The sequence below is a fragment of the Sinocyclocheilus grahami genome, unplaced genomic scaffold, assembly GCF_001515645.1.
Source record: "Sinocyclocheilus grahami isolate Dianchi unplaced genomic scaffold, SAMN03320097.WGS_v1.1 scaffold20.1, whole genome shotgun sequence".
NCBI lineage: Eukaryota > Metazoa > Chordata > Actinopteri > Cypriniformes > Cyprinidae > Sinocyclocheilus > Sinocyclocheilus grahami.
In genome coordinates, this window is record NW_015505199.1 from 1,635,684 (window position 1) to 1,652,308 (window position 16,625).

The 16,625-nt window shown below is 35.7% G+C and overlaps 2 protein-coding genes across 2 annotated transcripts in view; one reads left to right on the top strand and one right to left on the bottom strand.

Moving 5' to 3' along the window:
* LOC107556262 (polycomb protein SCMH1-like) overlaps nucleotides 1-9,817 on the bottom strand; it is a 33,430-nt gene extending 23,613 nt beyond the window's left edge. Inside the window, exons 1-4 of the mRNA XM_016239332.1 lie at nucleotides 9,689-9,817; nucleotides 5,367-5,601; nucleotides 4,981-5,069; nucleotides 2,684-2,933 (exon numbers count right to left, since the gene is read on the bottom strand). Coding sequence (XP_016094818.1) covers nucleotides 2,684-2,933; nucleotides 4,981-5,069; nucleotides 5,367-5,601; nucleotides 9,689-9,817 — 703 coding nt within the window. The remainder of the gene's footprint in view (nucleotides 1-2,683; nucleotides 2,934-4,980; nucleotides 5,070-5,366; nucleotides 5,602-9,688) is intronic.
* Nucleotides 8,427-16,625, top strand: part of LOC107555921 (cyclin-dependent kinase-like 5) — a 28,920-nt gene continuing 20,721 nt past the window's right edge. The window contains exons 1-3 of the mRNA XM_016238874.1: nucleotides 8,427-8,534; nucleotides 9,592-9,864; nucleotides 10,002-10,036. Coding sequence (XP_016094360.1) covers nucleotides 9,801-9,864; nucleotides 10,002-10,036 — 99 coding nt within the window. The 5' untranslated portion in view covers nucleotides 8,427-8,534; nucleotides 9,592-9,800. The remainder of the gene's footprint in view (nucleotides 8,535-9,591; nucleotides 9,865-10,001; nucleotides 10,037-16,625) is intronic.

Here is a 16,625-nt window from a genome sequence, read left to right on the forward strand (position 1 = left end):
CGGTTGGGTTACTACCCAGAAGGTTGGGTTAAACATTTAACCCAACCGCTGGGTCAAAACAACCCAATTGCTGGGTTTGTCCCTATTTTACCCAGCACTGGGTTGTATTTAACCCAGCATTTTTTAAGAGTGTATAGTAAAATGTATTACAAATACACAGATAGGCTACAGACAAATTGGATTTGTCTGCTTGTCTCACACATTTATATTAAATGCATTAAGCCACCTCAAGTGTGCGAGATGTGTGAACGCACCAACACTTATTAAGAAATCTGGCCCTGTTGTTCTCACTTTAGGTGTGAGAGCACAGCAGGAGCAGAGGTGAACGCATAACTAATATGCATAACATAGTACTAATAAATAGCTCTAAATATAACTTAAAATGGCACATGAAGAAGATCATTTAGGCAAAGCATACAACATAATGGATTATTGTTGTACTCTAAACTACAGAATTTAATTTTTATTATTATAAGAAAATAAATTAAGGTATGTTGGAAATTAAAAATATATATATTTTATAACATTATTGTATCAAATTACCATCTGAGATGGGTAGGGAAAAAAAGACTTGTGACAGACAATTTTGCTTTAATTTTCCCTGAAACACTGTTACAAATGTGCTTCCTACTGTATGCGGAATAACTAGAGGCTGAATCTTTGAGCTCTTTCGTAATAGTACATGAGAAACATAATTTAATGACCTGAATCAAAACAAACTCTCAGAAGACATATTCTAACACAAACCAGCACAACTCCAGATATTCCATCATCTCCCCAAATTACAGGAAATCTAAACACTTTTATTTTTAGGAGAGATTAAGTTGAAACCATATTTTAATTTTTAAGAAAGTCTAATTTATCTGTAACTAACTGCAAAAGATCTGAAACACATGTTCGTCCTTTGCCTTGCATCCATTGTCCTAAGCTCTTATTACTCTTATTGTTCTTTGCTACATTATTAATAAATGCACATGTGCACATACACAATGTGTTCTGCGTCAGCTAAAAAAATAATAGAATTATAGAAAAAAATTAAGACATCATTCAAACACCCACAGACACATTTTTTTTCAGCGCACTTTAGAAAGGTGATACTCACTAATGATCAGTTAAAACTACTATGAAAGGCAAATAAAGACACATCACACACAAAGGAAAGGGTAAATGCACAGTTCCTGCTCTCGTGCCTCCATTCAAAGTTAACTAAAATACCATCAGAATTTATTTGAACCATTTGCTTTTTCATATTTATATATAAAATTTGCCTATGGCCTTACTAAATTTAGTACACAAAATAATTGCATTAAGTAATGAAAAAGCATTAATGACTGTTGTTTTCATTCAAAGGAAAAATGTCTGCTGTTTTTGGAGTAAAAATGAATTCTGAATCTTTGGTGCAGTCAAAGATGAGCAATTTTTTTATTTTGGCCACTTATTTATTTCCACCAATAACTTCAAGGAGAAATATTGCAAAATGCCTTTCAAACAAACAAACAAGCAAACATTAGAATGCCATAGATGCTCAATCAAACTTAGTATATTTTCAAAAACCACCAGCCATCCCACACAATTTCGCAATTCAGTCAATCAAGACGTACAGTATGTGAAACAAGCTTTTGGACAAGAAGTGGAAAAAAGAAAAGTGTTCCTTGTGTAAATCATAATATAATCCCAGAATGATTTGTTCATTTGTACTCATAGATAAATAAAGGCTGTGGTATCTGACTAGGATAAATGGGAAACATCTCCTAACATTCAATATCCTTTCTGTCTGGTCATGTCCGCTCTGGTAAAAGCAGGAAGAGAGCAGTAAACAAGCCTTGAAAGTATTCAGAGCAGGAAGAACTGATAGGACACACATAACTACCCCCATTCATCAAGAACTCAGTTTTCATTCACTTCACATCAATTATTCTGCCAGAGCCACACAAACTGGCGTGAAACATTTGAACAGCACCAACAGACAGCTATAAACCATCACATCCCAGATTTACAGCACATCAGGCAATGTGTAGTCCTGCAAAGTGTGCATGTTAAGTAAATGTTGCTGCCAAGAAGAATTAGGCGTCTGCAGTGTGTCTGCTTGTTGCTCACATTTCAAAAGAAGATAGATACATTCATTTAAAATCATTTAAAATATCTTACAAATTTTCTCCTATATTTGACATAGTAATAAACTTCAATATTTGTTTACTAAGTATGAAACTGATTAAAAAAGATAAAAATGTAATGGAAGCTGTACAATAAAAAAAAACTTGATCTCAAATTTCAAAATCATGGATACTACACTCTAAAAATGCAGGGTTAAATACAACCCAGTGCTGGGTAAAATAGGGACAAACCCAGCAATTGGGTTGTTTTGACCCAGCGGTTGGGTTACTACCCAGAAGGTTGTGTTAAACATTTAACCCAACCGCTGGGTCAAAACAGCATTTTTTAGAGTGTATAATTAAATATCAGCCCTCAGATTTAATCAGCAAGAAACTGTGAATGGTGGCAATTGGACCAGTAAAAGACAGTCACTGTTCACTTCGACTTCAAGACACTAAATATTTGAGCACAGACTTCTTTAAAGTTGATCTGTGCTCATTATAGCATAGCATCACTCCACCCCCAAAAAACTGAACAGTTCCCAAACACAAAACTGTAGTGAGCCCTGGTGGTCACAGAATGTACTCACAGCAGTTGCCGGGCCCGGGAGGTTGCAGACTGTGGTTGGTCAGTTGACACCAGCCCACGGGGAAGATGTCCCTGGAGTCATACTGACACCAGTAATCGAACGCTCCTCTCCAGCCATTAAACATGATGAATATCTTGTCCCCTCTCACCTCTCCGATGGTAGCAGGACAGATGAGGTAAGGATTCTTTCGGTCCACTGCTTCCAGTTTCATACCAGGTTTAAAGTAGCTCTGAGTAGGATTGGGCGGCTCCTGAGGCATTCACAGAAAACAGACCGTCCATGTACAAGAATAAATTAATAATAAATAAATAAATAAATAATGTTAAAAATTACATTTTTAAATAAAAAATCCAATTCCAAAAAAGTTGGGACACTGTACAAATTGTGAGTAAAAAAGGAATGGAATAATTTACAAATCTCATAAACTTATATTTTATCCACAATAGAATATAGATAACATATCAAATGTTGAAAGTGAGACATTTTGAAATGTCATGCCAAATATTGGCTCATTTTGGATTTCACGAGATTTCACTCCAAAAACGTTGGGACAGGTAGCAATAAGAGGCCGGAAAAGTTAAATGTACATATAAGGAACAGCTGGAGGACCAATTTGCAACTTATTAGGTCAATTGGCAACATGATTGGGTATAAAAAGAGCCTCTCAGAGTGGCAGTGTCTCTCAGAAGTCAAGATGGGCAGAGGATCACCAATTCCCCCAATGCTGCGGCGACAAATAGTGGAGCAATATCAGAAAGGAGTTTCTCAGAGAAAAATTGCGAAGAGTTTGAAGTTATCATCATCTACAGTGCATAATATCATCCAAAGATTCAGAGAATCTGGAACAATCTCTGTGCGTAAGGGTCAAGGCCGGAAAACCATACTGGATGCCCGTGATCTTCGGGCCCTTAGACGGCACTGCATCACATACAGGAATGCTACTGTAATGGAAATCACAACATGGGCTCAGGAATACTTCCAGAAAACATTGTCGGTGAACACAATCCACCGTGCCATTCGCCGTTGCCGGCTAAAACTCTATAGGTCAAAAAAGAAGCCATATCTAAATATGATCCAGAAGCGCAGGTGTTTTCTCTGGGCCAAGGCTCATTTAAAATGGACTGTGGCAAAGTGGAAAACTGTTCTGTGGTCAGACGAATCAAAATTTTAAGTTCTTTTTGGAAAACTGGGACGCCATGTCATCTGGACTAAAGAGGACAAGGACAACCCAAGTTGTTATCAGCGCTCAGTTCAGAAGCCTGCATCTCTGATGGTATGGGGTTGCATGAGTGCGTGTGGCATGGGCAGCTTACACATCTGGAAAGGCACCATCAATGCTGAAAGGTATATCCAAGTTCTAGAACAACATATGCTCCCATCCAGATGTCGTCTCTTTCAGGGAAGACCTTGCATTTTCCAACATGACAATGCTAGACCACATACTGCATCAATTACAACATCATGGCTGCGTAGATGGATCCGGGTACTGAAATGGCCAGCCTGCAGTCCAGATCTTTCACCCATAGAAAACATTTGGCGCATCATAAAGAGGAAGATGCGACAAAGAAGACCTAAGACAGTTGAGCAACTAGAAGCCTGTATTAGACAAGAATGGGACAACATTCCTATTCCTAAACTTGAGCAACTTGTCTCCTCAGTCCCCAGACGTTTGCAGACTGTTATAAAAAGAAGAGGGGATGCCACACAGTGGTAAACATGGCCTTGTCCCAACTTTTTTGAGATGTGTTGATGCCATGAAATTTAAAATCAACTTATTTTTCCCTTAAAATAATACATTTTCTCAGTTTAAACATTTGATATGTCATCTATGTTGTATTCTGAATAAAATATTGAAATTTGAAACTTCCACATCATTGCATTCTGTTTTTATTCACAATTTGTACAGTGTCCCAACTTTTTTGGAATCGGGTTTGTATTTTATAACAGAAAAATAGTCATTACAGTCATTTTAAATTATAATGATATTTCACAATATTACTGTTTTACTGTTTTTGATTAAATAAATGCAGTCTTGGTAAGCATAAGAGACTCATTTACTCTCTCATTTTTTTTTTCCATTCAAAAACTTTTTTTTTTAAATCTTAATTCCAAACTTTTGACTGGTAATGTATGCTAAAAATCTAAACATTTGAATAATGTTTGTAATATTTATTCCTGTCTGAATTTTTGTTATGCATAAATTATGCAACAAACCCACCACTTTCCATTTATTTCAAAGCTTTATTCATGGATCTATGAAGGGCTTGTTAACATGGTTTGCAAATTAAAGTAATTACCTTTTTAAAGGCTGAAGCTGGAGCCATCTCTGCCCCACTTAATGTTTTTAATAGGAACATGGGCCATGAAGAGGCATTCATTCTGAACCCTAATTATGGGAAATGGGTATTAAACAGAAAATGTATAATGAAAAAAAAGAAAAATAATATATTGCTATTAATATGTACAGCCAAGGGCAAAATTTCATTTTAAAATCATTATGCTGTATGAAAGGGAAACAAACAGATTCTAATCAATTTAGCTTTGTGGGATCTTTGCAAATCACTTTAAAATGACAACATTTTGATGCCATAACCAACTAATTTAGACCTAAACGGGACTTTGTTTGAATCCTTCATTGCAGTATATTTGATTAATTTTGTTTAAAAAAAAAAAACTACTTTACCTAGTGGTGGCTGCAACATGTCTCCACTCTTCTCACACGTGCCGATAGGTTGAATGTCAGAGGAGTCAACCAGTCGCCAGAAGTCATTGGTGCTGTCACTGCCATCCAGTCTGAGCCGCAGACTCACACCCATTAACCCCATCACCGTGGCGATACACATTGAGCTGGAATTCCTCGGGTCACAAGCCTTCACTTTCAGTCCCACTTTAAAATCATTACTGGGAGGGACTCTGGACTGGAGTGAGGAAAAAACAAAACAAAAAGGGAATGAATAAAAACATGAAATGTTAATCAAATAGTGTGATAATTACATTACAAGACAAAACAAAATTTCATTTACACATATGTTTTGGGGTCGATGTCATGTAAAGGCAGTGTTGAATAACTACAATTATTTTCATTGCTTTATTAAGCAAACTTATGCATGTAATACATAACACATATATCTGACGTACTTTCAGATGCACTGTAAATAGTTTCCCGCATGCACTCAACACCAGTGCGCCAATTAGAGAGGCAGGAAGCTCTTTAGTTCCGGGAATAACAGCGCACGCACACAGAACATCATCTTATGTGTAAACATGCATTCAGCCTCCGCATCAGTGGGACCACGGTGCTATTTAACAATCGCATTAGATGCAGAATACACTGCAGCAGAATTGATTCTCTATAATAAATATGAAAAAAATGCACCACTTATGTCTGCTCACTGTGTAAGGTCGGACAGTTCTGCTGTGCTGCTTTACTTTCTATTGGGTCGAGGCCGCCATGTTTCGCACATCCGCGCATGTCCAGCTGCATCTGTGCCTTCACATTGATGTCAATGGAACATTGAAGAACTACAGATCATTTTGTATGAGTGAAGGTGAATTTCAAACTCCCAATATTACCTTACAAATGCACGTTTACACGCAGAAGCGATCTGAACTGAATTCGAACGACATTATAAAAATCTTGCTTAGGCCTACAGATTGTTATTGAGTTGGGGGGAAAAGCTAGAAAAACTACATGAGGAATATGAAGGTGTTTAATGTACTTTGCAGTTGCAATTAAACATTACCTAACAATAAAAATGTAATTTATTAAGCCTTCATCATAATAATTAAAGGAGTATCAATTGTCCATTAGCCTATCTGGTTTAATATTGCGGCGAAGACGCATCATTTATCATTACGTATCATTTTTTTTTAATTATTCAAATGATCTATATATTGATTAAAAAAAGGTTTTGATTAAAAAAAAAGGTTTTGCTACTGTGTGAAATTATGTCTCATTAAATATGAGTGACTGCTGTAAATAAAACGTATGAACAAAAACCATGGTATTTCTGTTATCTTGTTGGAATATTATTTATTAATTTATTTGTAAGTTTCATGCATTGCCTCTGATACGTTTTAAATCAGAATAATCGCTAGATGGCACCATGCACTTTTCCCGAAAAATCACTCCATGCAGTAAGTCTGCCTGTCTCGAGATTTCCAATACTGGGAATTATTAAAAAAAAAAAAAATTCTTCTTAATGATTTTTACCAGGGAACAAAGTCGGCATTTTTGCATGTAAAATAGGTTGATTAGGCTATGATATTCTGGCAAGCTGCTCTATAACAACAACAGCAACAATAATAATAATAATAAATAAACTTAATAATAAACAAAATTAATTAATATCTCAAAGCTACAAAACTAAAGATCAATCGCAATAAGTATAGCTAGAGATTACATAGAGCGTCAAAAAGGAAAACCCTAAAGGCACAAGAAAGATAGATAGATAGATCGACGTTTTAAAGCATATAACAACAATAGATAGATAGATGATAGATAGATAGATAGATAGATAGATAGATAGATAGATAGATAGATAGATAGATGATAGATAGATAGATAGATAGATAGATCAACGTTTTAAAGCATATAACAACAATAGATAGATGATAGATAGATTGATAGATAGATAGATTGTAGATAGAGAGATAGTGAGATAGATGATAGATAGATAGATAGATAGATAGATAGATAGATAGATAGATAGATAGATTGTAGATAGATAGATAGATAGATAGATTGTAGATAGATAGATAGATAGATAGATAGACAGATAGATAGATAGATAGATTGTAGATAGATAGATAGATAGATAGATTGTAGATAGATAGATAGATAGATAGATTGTAGATAGATAGATAGATAGATAGATAGATAGATAGATAGATAGATAGATCGACGTTTTAAAGCATATAACAACAATAGATAGATGATAGATAGATAGATAAATAGATTGTAGATAGATAGATAGATAGATAAATAGATTGTAGATAGATAGATAGATAAATAGATTGTAGATAGATAGATAGATAGTAGATAGATAGATAGATAGATAGATAGATAGATAGATAGATAGATAGATCGACATTTTAAAGCATTTAACAACAATTCATAATATTCAGTCATAATTTATAAAGGCTTCTTCTTTCTCTTCTCAGCAGAGCTGTCTGCTGAATTGATCTTTCAGCTCAACCCACTCACACTCACACTCACTCACACACACACACACACACACACACACACACACACACACACACACACACACACACAGAGAGAGAGAGAGAGAGAGAGAGAGAGAGAGAGAGAGAGAGCGAGAGACACCAGGCAAGGCCTCGCCAAACGAGCACATCAATTTGGATACATGCATGTATGAAATGTAACACATCCGAGCAGGAATGCATATTTGCTCAACCGAACCCAGCCAAAGACGACCCTTCGCTTCAGGACCATTCTGAGCATTCCTCCATCGTGATTGGCCACAGAGGGGTTCGGTTCGGACGCTATTGGTATGAGCAGTCCGCCACTCAGCTTGGTGCCGCTTCGCCTGAACGCCAAATTCTAAACCCTACTACAGCGAAGGCCTGGCTCATGAATATTAATTAGATTACGTGACTGGACGCACTTGCAAGGTTTCCTGGCAACGTCAGCGTGACTTGCTTAATATTCATGAAGCGAGCCTTCGCCATACTGCGGTCCGTAATTTCGCGTTGTTAGGTTGTCAATGGCTCAGAATGAAGGTGGATACTGTTGCAGCTGTGATGATGGGTTACCACTGCAGGTGAAAATGAAAACATCGTTACTCGGCGACGCGAGAGGACAGTTTGCGCATCGTTGTCTTGGACATAAGTGAGTATTCTGGTCGGAGCTCTTTCCATAAATGTACAATATTGTCAATGCGCTTGGTTTTTACGCTGGATGTTAGATGTTTGTGGCTGTTACATCGTTGGTGCTTCGCACAAACACGAGCACCTCCTGCCCACACACTCCAAGAGACCGAAGTCACCTGTCATCAATTATGTCATGCATTTAAAACTGTATTGGTTATGTAAATGGTCTTTATATTGGGTGGGCACTTTGTATAAATCGTTGTGATTTTTTTTCTTTTTTTAACCGCACCATATTTTTTACTGTTCATTTAAGAGTGGGTGTGAGTGGTGTGGGCTGTCAGTCATTTCTTGACACTGTCAGGTGGATAAGATGCTTAAAATAATGATAGAACTTTCATCCACCTACGAATATTTCCAGCGTGCACACACACTTACGCACGCGCATACCGCACAACACATCAGATGCAGACATGCGTCGCTTTTGTGCACAATGCATGCACAAACATACTAGGAGCTGTCGGTGTCACGACATGACCTGCGAAACGCATATGAAAATGCATTTAAGTGTAAAAGCAACGGGTACTGCCCACATATCAAGCGCAGTTGATACCTGTCGCACATCTGAGGTGGTTGAGTTTATGTCCATCTAGTTTTTTTTAGCACATTACATCACTGACTTCTGGTTTGGGAGAGGATTCTCAGACTGACATTGTTCACCCACCTGCAATTCTCATTCAGAGCTATGTTGTTTTGCTATTCCAAAAACTGTTATAAAATTCACAATGATCCGTCCTGAAGAACTGTGGCCCTTGTTTATCATCACCTCAGTGAAACCGAATCATGACAATCCTACACACATCCTGTCTGAGCGAAATGAGACAGAATATGAGCCATAATCAATGTCATTTCATGCATATGCATGTGAAATATACATTAGATGTAAACACTGGATATGCCACTGATCTGATGCATATGCATGTGATATATATATACAGTATATAAAATAAAGATGCAGCATGCATGAATAACTCTATTTGACCCCTTCCCTGCAAAACCTCTGTACTCTTTCTCTTCAGGTGAGCAAGCCTGTGTGTGTGTGTCTGTACATAGTGCATTAGTTTGCAGGAATGTGTGTCAGTGTGTGTGGATTATGAGAAGAGCATTGTGACCAACCGGGAGCAGATTTTTGCTGCAATGACCCGTTCGGGCACCGATTTCTGTCCCATTCTCTGGCTTTCTGCTCCTCTCAGCCCGGATATGCACCACCTCGGCATCTTTTGACTTCATGAAGATTCCTGACATCGGTAATGTGATGAATAAATTTGAGGTCCTTGGGATTGTAGGAGAGGGTGAGTGCATCTTTTGTTAAAATCCTTCGATAAAGAGAAAAATGCATCAGTATCATTGCTTATAAAACAGTTGCTTGTGTATATAAGCCATAAATGGTATAAATCGAGCTTATGATGCTTTTTCTTTCTTTCCAAAGGAGCCTATGGGGTGGTCCTGAAATGCAGACATAAGGTAAGACATGTTTATGCAGAAACCTGTTGGTCAGCATGCTGAGTAGAACTGCAGAAAATATGTTGTACGGTGTATTTGATCCATGCGAATGAGATATATTCTGTAAACTAGGTAATTTTTTGTGCTGTTTTTAAAGTTTAATATCCAGTTTAGAACCATCTGGGCGAAGGACACTTATAGACCTATACTGCTTATGCAAAAAAAAAAAACACACGTCTTTCTGTTAATGTAATTTGTAGAGAGGAGGATAGTTTCTCATTTTACCCGTAAGGAAAAACTGCCTAACAGAGTTAACCTTTATGGGCCTTGTGACTGTAACTTTCCCAGAAGAGTTGCACAACATATCTAAACTCCTTAAATGGTACATTTGTTGAGACATTTCTTTAGAAATATATTTTCAATTGTAATATGGCATTGTTCCCTAGCAACTGGTTCTTTTAAAATTGTGGGCTTCTCCAAATGCATTGCTTGTGGCCTAGTTGGCAGATTTGCTTCATTGTTTGGGAGGCATTTTCAGACAGTTGAACATCGCTAGGCTAACTCACAGTAAGGTAAATATAGGTATATTTTCAACCAGTAGGAAATGCTTTTATTGAAATTGCTGCTGTGCTGTTGGGAGGTGCAGGGCGTTTTTGTATCATCCATTATGCAGTGATTTCGGTGCATTTTAAGTGTTAGGTGCTCAATCCATCCATAGCATTGAGCCTATGACACTGCTATTGAGGTGTTTGTTCAGTATACAGTAGTTTGCATCAAAACTGAACCAATGACACATAGTTTGAAGTACATATACCAGATTTAGTATCAGAGTATTTTTCAGTTTTTAATAAATGCTAAGCACAGATTTGCACATGATAACCCGCCTTTTACCACATTTATATAAATCAGAATTCAAAACCTCTAGATTAATTTTTTTTATTATCAAAACTACCTGTCTTTTAAGGTTATTTTCATAGTCCCTTTCTGTGTGTCCTCGATGCTGTTGGAATTTGAGTCATGGTTGCATGCCCAGGATGTGTCTTCACGCCTGGGCAGACAGCATCAGTGTGGCTGGATGCCTGGCTAGATGATGAATGACAGTACAGTGCAACAGAATGGTTAGGGCTCATTACACTTTAGATTTCACTGACCTCGACGCACACACCCCAGAGTTAACACTGATATCATGCAAAATATGCATGCTTTTTTCTGTATGCATTATATTCATGTAGTTACATATGTCTTTTTGAAAGCACTTTAAAGGTCAAAAATGAAAGTCAGAGGTTTGTTTTTTTAAATGTTGGCATGTGGAACTGTCACTAAATCAGAGGCTAGTTGCATATCTCCAGTATATTTATTGATTTTGATGTTATGAAGAATATGTTAAATAATCATGGATTGGAATGGCGGAGAATTGATGATGGATAGGAAATAATCCAATCATATTTCTATGCATAATTACATTGTCCCACAAGTTCCCATGCATCATTGTTATGATAAGGAGGCAGATAAATTCAGCAGCAAGTATACTCCTCAGCCTGTGCCAGAACAGAAAACCGGGCTTTTGCTTTTAGTAATTGGTCAGTCAGCGCTTTCCCTCCTCCATTAAATGCATTCAAAATTGCAGCTGAAATCATAGAATGACCATTTCTTTTTTTGTTGTATTCGGTCTTGTTTTTCTTTCACCTATCATTATTCTACAATGCATATATGCCTAGAATCTATTTACAGATATTCAGAATGGCTTGGAAACTTGGATTTCTTTACATACTTGATTAAGAACAGTATATTTGAGTCTATGAAAATAAGACTGTTTACCCTCATTAGGAGGCTTGATTAAATTTGTCTTGCCTTTGGATATTTTTGTTATAGAATAGAATACAACATAATAGAATAGAATAGAGTTAGTTCTGGTCACTTAATTTGATTGAAACACTATTTCAGTATTTGAACTTCAAAATTTCACATTTAATGCAATGTGTTGCTGGCCATTTCTTTTTAATTGTTTGTTAAACTATTTCTGAGTGAAAATAGTTTCAAAGTAATTTTTTAAGTGCTGCCTTGGTGAGCATAAGAGATTCTTTTCATAAACATTAAAAAAAAATCTTATTAACCCCAAACTTTTAAGTGGTAGTGTATACACAAAATAACTTGCCATGTTGTGTCTAAAATGTAAATGACTGAATATTATTTTCTCATTTATAGAACTGTTGCATAAAGGCAATCGATACCAAATTTGCAATTTTGTGCTGTTGTACTGAGCCATGCAGATATTCAGCTCTTTTGCATACTTGATATTGCTTGAATAGAATAGAACAGAATAGTTATTTTTCTTGCACTCTTTTACATAAAAATAATATTGAAACAAGCACCGTTAATGTAAATATTGATTTACAAAAAAAGCACATCCCATTCACATATTTGTCAAACCTATATATGGCTACAGTGTGCATCCCTCATTCTCATATAAACAATCCATTTGTGCATTCATACAAACAATGCATTGTCATACATCCACTTAGACCCTTAAATAGAGATTGCACGTATTGTTAAATATTTTAATAGGCATAGATGAAAACTTGAAGCTGTTAAGTCTGCTCTGGGAAAACCCGAATCTTGTATTAGGAGGTGCATCTTTTGAGCCTGCATGTTAATAGAGGAACAGGATAGATGAGTCGTTATTAACTCCAGTAATTGTTGTAGTGGTTTTTACAAGGCAAAATATTATTAGATTAGCATAACATGGATATATGCAAAGATGTAAAACATGTACAGATGAATATAAAAACAAATAAATAATCATCTTAGCTTTTATATTTTATTTATTCATATTCATATTTTATGTTTGCACTTGTTAATATGTGTGAAGCAAAACATATTCATTGTATTTCATGTTTAGTTACGATATGTACTTCCCTAGAAGTGCATTTTGAGATGCAAACTTTACAAGCAAACCTTTAAAAAGCTCAGCGCTTTACTCCTCACAGAAAACGCTCTTGTTTCTGACTATTGGCAATGGCTTTTCTATTGTTTCTCTCAAGTCTACCCAAGTGATGTTATCCCAGCGAGTAGGGGCCATGAAAGGCCCTTTGTGCATAACCGAACACAACAAGAACTGCTGTTTGTTCTTGTCTTTGGTTGAGATATTCTTGTGTACTTATCATTTAGTAGTTTTCGCATTTTAACAAACAAAAAGCAGTTAATATTCTTGTGTTTTTGTCAGTCAAATAGTCAAATAGTCTGAATGTCCTTCGGTCTAGTGCAATGGTCACTTAAATTCTATTAGTGTCTCCGCACTTTGTTTTCAAGCTTACTTCATTAAAATGAGTGAAAAGACATCAAATGCATGAAGCTAGGCAGCAATTTATTTATTTGTCAGCAATGTGCAATCACACCCACACTGATTAGCATTTGAGCATCTCATGTTTTAAGATCTATTAAATGACTGTTTGATTTTGCAGTTGATGTGAAGCTCAATAAGGGTGTTTTATATGCTCTCTTCAGACGTGTGTAGACGTGCGAGGCCTGTGCGGTCCTGTGAGTGAGGGGGATCATCTGAATTTAAATGCTTGTTCCCTTCGAGAAGAATATTTAGTTTTATAGCGTATCAGTCGAATTAAGGGCAGAGGAGGAAGAGGGGACGTGAGTGTGCATTAGCATTAAATGGGTCACCTTGAGTGGGAACGCTGGTTGTGGAGGGCTGTGTTGAGATGACTGTGCAAGGCACTGTGGATGAGATTGTGTGTGACAGAAATGCCAAAATGGAGAGATATTGTATCGTTAGGAAAGATAATATTTTGCATGTGAAGCTGGATAAAGAGTTATTATATTATAAACATGCTGCTTTGATTTGTGATTTTATTTAATTTTTTTTAATTATTGTTCATGGCTTGGATGACCGAATATGATAATTTAAGTTGTTGTAGTTCTTGCAAGGCAGAATATGTACTGATATACTTCAAACATTTTGGTTAGTTTTTTTTTTGTCTTAAAATTAGTGCTGTCAAACAATTAATCGCGATAATAATAATAAAAAAAAAAAAGTGTTTACGTAATGTATGTGTGTGTGCTCTGTATATTTATTATGTATATATAAATTGACACACATGTATGTACAGTGGGGCATAAATATATTTATATATAATATAAATTATATGAATATAAATATATACATGTAAATATTTTCAAAATATATACTGTATGTCTGTGAATTTTTATATACAAAATAAATATGCACGGTATATTTATATTATGTAAACAAAAACTTATTTCGGATGTGATTAATCGTGATTAATCATTTGAGAGCACTACTTCAAATATTAAGTAATTATAACCTGAATCACTTAACATACATTCTTGATCTAAATTTTTACGTCAGAAATTTTATTTTATTCATCAAGGATGCCTTAAATTACACCAAAGTGACCAGGGTTGTATTCCAGAAAGCACGGTACACTTACCGTCAGCTAAACCCTGAACTTTAGGTTGATTAACCCTAAATCTTGCTTACTCGAGGTATGTGGTTCCAAAAATGTGTCCAGGAGTAAGTTCATTCAACTCGGAGTATGGTTCCTGGTTAAGACTCAAGACATTTTCAACAGAGCGACGAATCGACGAGTCACTATGGAAACGGACGCTAAGAAAAAGCATGCCATGCTGTTTCTTTCTTCTTCTTTTGTTCAATGGTCGTTTACATGCTTAGTGCATATCGCCACCTAATTGATGGTTGTGCAAAACATTTTTTTTTTTCCCGTTTAATCTTTAATCCTTGAGAATATGAATTATATTGTTTGTTTGATGCTAATTATATATTAAGTCATATCAGATAGGTATTTTGAGTTAGAATTTAGACATTATAGAAAATGCTGATCCATGTGTGAGATGATAATATAAAATTTAATAAATATATATAATAAAACATTACCTTGTCATAGTGTTATATAATTTATACAGATAACTGTTATATATGCCAATAAAATATAATAACCATATTAGCATAATATATTACCTTATTTATCATTAACATATCATACATATATATACAGTGGTGTGAAAAAGTGTTGGCCCCCTTCCTGATTTCTTGTTTTTTTGCATGTTTTTCACACTTTAATGTTTCGGATCATCAAACGAATTTAATTATTACACAAAGATAATGCAAGTAAATACAAAACAAAATGAAGACTTTGGAGTGGCCTAGTCAAAGTCCTGACCTGAATCCTTTTGAGATGCTGTGGCATGACCTTAAAAAGGCGGTTCATGCTCGAAAACCCTCTAATGTGGCTGAATTACAACAATTCTGCATAGATGAGTGGACCAAAATTCCTCCACAGCGCTGTAACAGACTAATTTCAAGTTATCGCAAAAACGCTTGATTGCAGTTGTTGCTGCTAAGGGTGGCCCAACCAGTAATTAGGTTTAGGGGGCAAACACTTCTTCACACAGGGCCATGTAGTTTTGGATTTAGTTTTCCCTTAATAATAAAAACCTTCATTTAAAAACTGCATGTTGTGTTCAGTTGTGTTATCTTTGACTAATATTTAAATTTGTTTGATGATCTGAAACATTATAGTGTGACAAACATGCAAAAAAATAAGAAATCAGGAAAGGGGCCAACACTTTTTCACACCACTGTATATATAATAGGCTATATTATATAATGTTGTGTGCTATCTGTCACGCCCACTGAAGTCAGTAAATCACACGTGCGCTGATAGCGCTGCAGTGAACTAACCCTTGAACATAACCTGCTCCGGAGCAGGTTATCTTCAGAGAGAAAGTTACAATGGTTACTGTCACATAACCTGCTTTTTGGAATACCCCCTAGAAGATATTTATAATAATGTTACAAACGTTACAAATTTCTATTTCAAATAATCTTTTGAACTTTCCATTCATCAAAGAATCATGAAAAAAATTATCACGGTTTCCACAGAAATATTAAGCAGCACAACTGTTTTCAAAATTGATAATAATAAGAAATGTTTCTTGAGCCCCAAATCAGTATATTAGAATGATTTCTGAAGGTTCATGTGGCACTGAAGACTGGAGTAACAGTAGAAAGTTAAATTTGCCATCATAGGAATAAATTACATTTTAATATATATTTTTTTTTTCAAATAAATGCAGCCTTGGTGTACACAGGAAACTTTTTTTCAAAAACAATAAAAAAGTGTACATTTCCAGCTTTGTTTTGTAGGTCATTTCAGTTTTAGGTGTGCTACCTTTTTTGCCGTTTGTAAGCGTCTTCTAAACTTTTATTAAACTTTTTAATACATTTAAGATGAATTGAAACCAGTCTTCTGAAGATCTAAAGTCTAAAAAAGGCCAAGGATATTAAAGCCCTGGATTTGCCAACACAAATTAAATTATCAGCAGTGATTAATTTTAGTGTCTGGCTGGCTAGACTTAATCTGCAACCGACAACTGAGCCTATGTTATAAATGAAAAGTGTTTGTCTCTTTTGCATGAGCAGGATTTTATGAGCAGGAATGGTGCTTTAAATCCAGCGGCAGGCATGGTAATAAATTGAAAACATCATGAAAGCTAAAAATGGATTCTAATAACTGTTTACAGGATATTATTTAGCACTTACACATGCCTGTGTCATTGT